Source organism: Plasmopara halstedii (assembly GCF_900000015.1).
Source record: "Plasmopara halstedii genome assembly, contig: Scaffold_323, whole genome shotgun sequence".
NCBI lineage: Eukaryota > Oomycota > Peronosporomycetes > Peronosporales > Peronosporaceae > Plasmopara > Plasmopara halstedii.
Window position 1 is genome coordinate 778,568 of NW_020187244.1, and position 5,274 is coordinate 783,841.

The window sequence follows — 5,274 nt, forward strand, 5'->3', positions numbered from 1 at the left end:
TGAAAATCACAATGTTTCTTCATCAAGAGACATCGTTAAGTGGCGCAATAATCCTCAGGATCTTGCCTAATCTGATGATGCACCCCAGGATACAAGAATTACACCCGTGGTAGATACGTTGTCATACTTCTTCAGCAAGGTAAAAAAAGGAATTTGTTGGGTCTTAAAGGCTAGCCATACCACTGTTCGCGCTCAGTATCGTCAAGTTGCCCTCGATATCGGCCGTTTTTGCGAATGATAATCAGCTGTGCTCTTTCGTTGACACTAAGAAGGGCTGGTCGCTTAGTATAAGCGGTGTTATTTTTCTTATTAGCGCAGTGCATTTTTGTTGAATGCTGCTACACGATAATATTTCGGCCGTTAGCTTACTCACTGCGCAATCTCTCGAGGCCATTTAAGACATAAACCCGTTAAGCAAGTAATGTTGTTACAACGACAATAAAGTATCTCCTCGCCAGAAATACAACCCCAACAGATCCAGTCGTCCGATCAACTTCGTATCTATCTGCAGCAAAACAATATGGCTGCGATACTAGGTGATATGTTAGTTTATTAATTGAACTAACATTTTGTAGTAATTCTCGTACACCTTAACATATTTAAAATTCAATAGTGCTGCACGTATCATATGTGATGTAATTTGCAATACGACTGCCGTAGCTTTTTGCTTGAAGGAAGCTAAGCTAAGGTCACCGACCTTACGTTCAATACTAGAATCCGTATGAGTGTACCGGATCGCAATCCGCTAACTCCAAGAATACCCACAACCACAACATTAACCCAAGGCAATTACCTTCTTCCTATCAAAATGTCAACTGTATTTCTTTTGTTTTATTTGCGGCAGAGCCGCCTGTGTCGAAATCTTAAATAGTAAAACCTAATTAAAATACATAACTACTGACAGTCCCGCCACGTATTGGCTTCTTCTTACGGTGAAGCCACACCACTGTGTGATTACACCGATTTTTATAATCCACACCATTGTACAGTCACACCATCTTGTGCGACTCACTCCTTCATACCAGGGTACGTGTACTCCCCCATCAACATTGTGAATGCACACAATTCACATCTAACTGTCGCCTCGTACGAGGATCGCGTGTCGAAGATACCTTCACGTCTCCAGGACCTTCTTCACGCACTCTCTGCTCAATGAGCTCTGTGTCTATGACACGAACGATACCCAGCCTCGCTGGTTTCGAGAGCGTCCGCGGGAAGAGCCCTTCTTCATATCCTGCACACGGTGCAACTCCGGATAGTACGTCCGCGGCTTCAAGGGAAGCGCATCAGTCGCCACGGGCGACGGATAACCTCGTCAAAGATTCAAAGAAGTCGACAACGAGTCGGATACTTCTTTCTCAGGAGGGGAAAAAGTGGAGGGCGAGGTGCGCCAACGATGCGTGAGCCCTGCTCGATTCTTGCGAACACCATGCACGTTTCCCGACCTCTCGACTTCCGGGGGAAGTGGGACCATTACCAATCGCCTCGACTTGGCACAGGAGCAGCGGTTGGAGGCTGCCTACTGGGTGGCCCTCATGCGCTCGCATCCGCGGCTGGTCCTAGACCCATGTGTGGAAATGGCTTCCGCTAGGCGAATCCCGCTACTGAAGCGAAGATCGCGATCACTCGATCCTTGGGCGTCTACGTAGTCGGTCCCCGGCCAATACACAAGCCGAGTTTGATCAACGAAAAAATATTCGAGCTTGCTTCTTGGTACCTCAGGAAATCCAAATAGATAGGTACCGTGCTCGACTTCGTGCTCAAAGAGGAGGCGCTCTTGCAACCGCGATGCGGCCGGCTCCTGTGGTACTCGCCCCTGGCAAAACGCTGCAGATGGTGAAGAGCTCTTTAAGCTATGGGTGCAGCGGCGACGGAAACTTTCCTAGCTGTTTAGCTTCTCGCGGAGCCACAAGGAGGTGGACGTGCGTGTAGAACGCCACCATCGGCTCAAATTTGCCAAACCCATGGCACAACGCCAACTTCCTGCGTATTGTCGTCCTGCGACTTATGGATTAATTAATCACGCTTTCGCAAGCTCTGTAGTATTTTCAAACGGGTGAGTCTACGACCACAGCAGCTCATGGCCCTTCGGCTTCCCCGGCTATTACCTAGAAGTGCGGGGCGTTTTCGGACGTGGAACGTCATGATCATAAGCGTCCACGACGTCTGGGCAGTCTTGCCAAAGTTCCTCCTCAAACCGCCACGAGCTCTCGAATTTTGGGTATCCCCACCACTTAACAAAATACTGGGTTCGATCCTGTCGACGACGTCGATAGTGGACGCCGCCGATCTCGTCGAGAAGAGTCGGTGGCGGACGATGCCGACTTGTTCGATCGCCGTTCGGTGACTCGCGATGATCTTCAAGCTCTTGAGAACAAGTTCCGTTGCCATCGGGACTCCGCTGAGCATCATGCTGAGGTCGAATACCGCCGTACGGAGACCTCGAGAGCTTGAAGCACTTTGTGCACCGACTGCCTCACTTTGAGGACTATCGCGCTCTGTCGGAGCGGATCCTAAACGTCGATCAGACGAGTGCGTCACTTCATGCAATGGTGGAGTGCCTGGCGCGGTTGGAGATTGAGATCGTTGCATTTCGTGCTCAAAACCAGTTGCTGGTTCAGCTTCTGGGAGGTCAAGCGCCTGTGGGCGCCGCTCCGGCGCCAACGCCTTTGCACTCACTTGCGCCGGCCCCCGGTTTGGCTTAAGCATGCCCACATAAAACACCGAATGGATGCGCATACTTCTTAGAAGGTTTAGCGTATACGCAAGGCCCCGCCTGGACACGACGATCTTAAGAGATCCGATAAACTGTGGACCGAGCTTCGCCTTAAAGACAGCAAAACTGCATATGTAGGAAGGTTCTTAGCATTGAAAAAAATCAGGTTATCGACCTCAACATTTCTTCTGTTTCTTCCGTCGGTATATTCTTTCTGCATGTCTTGACTTTCAGACATCGCATCGCAAATGGGTAATAAGACACTCAGTCGGGTAGACAGGAGGTCATTGGCTTCCTCACGAACGGTGAGGGGGATGACAACAGCTAGCCGCCCGGCTAATCCTTGAACCATTAGATGGAGGCGTCTGTGGGACACGAGCATGAACAACCGTTAAAGTAGAACGACGTGTAGCCGGTAGACGTGTGCACAGCATTTTTCAGAGCGAATTCTACAAGTGGCAGCATGGCGCTCCAGCACCTCGGCATCTCAGTGCAGACGCTGCGAAGGACATCTTCAAAGTCTCGATTTAAGCGCTCAGCTTGACCACCAGCCTGCGGATGGTTCGCTGTTGACATAGTCAGCTTGGTGTTCAGCACTTTGAAGATTGTCGACACAGTGAAACGTGGGTCTCGGTCAACGACAATTGACTCCGGAAGTCCATGTTATCAAAATCCACAATCTACAAACAGCGTCGCTGTTCCGACAGGGTCGATAGTGTCCGGCACCGCCGCAAGATGAGCCATCTTTCTCAAAAGGTCGACAAAAACCACCACGCCCTTGTTGCCCGCCGAGCTCATCGACAGACTAAACACAAACTGGCCAGCGGCGCCGCCGAATTTGGAGAGAGACTTACCATTTGACAAGTCTTACACGTGCGCATGTATGTACTCGTCCACTTGTACAGCTTGGGTTACCAGTAGTGACAACTCACAGAGCTGAACGAATGATGACTACTAAGTGGGGTGTCGTGGGTTCATAGAGGATAAAGTTCTTTAAATTGTCATGCGTGACGTATCTATCGAGTCGTTGCTACAATACAGCAATCTGTTATTCAACGAATATTGGTGCAACCGTGCGCGCAGTCGCGACGACAATTTCTTGTTTGAGTTATGATACTCCTTGCTCCTGAGATCCCGTGGCAGCGCTACGCAGGATCAACATCCGCGTATGCGGCGCGGATCAAATCCGTCACAGACGGCGTCACCGTCGTGACATAAGCCGATCTGCGTGACAACGCATCAGCCAAAGCATTCTGCTGTTCTGGCTGTTACTTCACCTCAAAGTTATCCTGCAAAGAAAGAGATCCACCTGGCCATCATCTGCGAGAGGTGAGGCGACTGAGTCGCAGCGCGTAGTGACGCATGATCTGTGAAGATCACAAACGGCTTCGAGCCGAGCACGTGCGCCCAGATTTTGACAAGTGCGTACTTCATCGCAAGAAACTCGTTGTTGTGGACTAGGTAGTTCTTCTCTGCAGCCTTGAGTTGGCGAGATTCGAACGCGATCACCCGATATCGCCCTTCGGCGTCTGCTTGCAGCAGCACATCCGATGGCAAAGTCCGAAGCGCCACAGACGACACTCGAAGGACGGTCGGGATCTGGCAGCGCTAGTATCGGTGCATAAAGAAGGCTATCTTTGACCCCGTCAAAAGCCACCTGATGCTCGGTGTCCCGGCACCCTTTCTATGTAGATTCAACAACGGCCGAGCCATTTTCGCATACGTTTTGCTATACTTGTGCAGGTAGTTGGCGACGCCAAGCCACTTGCGCAAGTCCTTTTCGCTCTTTAAAACTGGCTAGTCGACAATGACCTTGACTTTAGCGGAATGCGCTCGAAGGCCACGGTTCTCAATGAAGCATTCTGAAAAAAAAATCTTTAGCAATCTTTAGCGCCGAAGCTGCACTTTGTCTGCATTAGCATACAGCTTATTCGTGCGCTTGCACTCGAGCACCGCTCTCAAATTGACGATGTGGTTCTCTTCATTCGTCCTCCCGTGCCTCGCATGACTGTGGACGACGATGTCGATGAAGTATGTATGTGCATACGCCCGGTGGGGCCTGATAAATTGCACCACAAGTCGATTAAATGATTCTGGGCGTTTGACAGCCCTTGTCACCAGCCACTCCCAGAGCATTCCGCTCGGAGTATTCCGTTGTCAGCGGAATATCACTCGCTCTCATGAGCAATTGGTAATACCCATCGACCAAGTCGAGTACACTGTACTTTAAACATCCAACCATATTGATCTTGAGAAATCCTTCCTAGGAGTCGGTGTCTGTGCCGAAATGGTAGCAGCGTTGAGCTTATTATAAGCGTGAGCGATACGCCACTTGCCGTTCGACTTCCGGACACAAAACGTGGATGTCGAATGGGGCGACTTGATCTCACGCTCCATCCCTGCGTCGTGCCTCGCACGGCAAAAGGCGTCAATGACGTCGCACTGCTCCTTGGGCAGGGGCCATTGGCGTATTACGCAGTATTTGGTTCCCGGAACCAGATCGATCTCATGACGCACACCTCGGTCCGGAGGTAGGACCGAAGGCGGGTCTTTGGAGA

The 5,274-nt window shown here is 50.5% G+C and overlaps 1 protein-coding gene across 1 annotated transcript; it reads right to left on the reverse strand.

The window, feature by feature from the left end:
- Positions 1-410: 410 nt before the first annotated feature.
- PHALS_08647 (uncharacterized protein) lies at positions 411-628 on the reverse strand (the record flags this gene model as incomplete). Its single annotated transcript, XM_024724035.1, has 2 exons — positions 411-501; positions 567-628. 2 exons carry the CDS (start codon positions 626-628, stop codon positions 411-413), a joined length of 153 nt encoding a protein of 50 aa, XP_024574952.1.
- Positions 629-5,274: the final 4,646 nt, after the last annotated feature.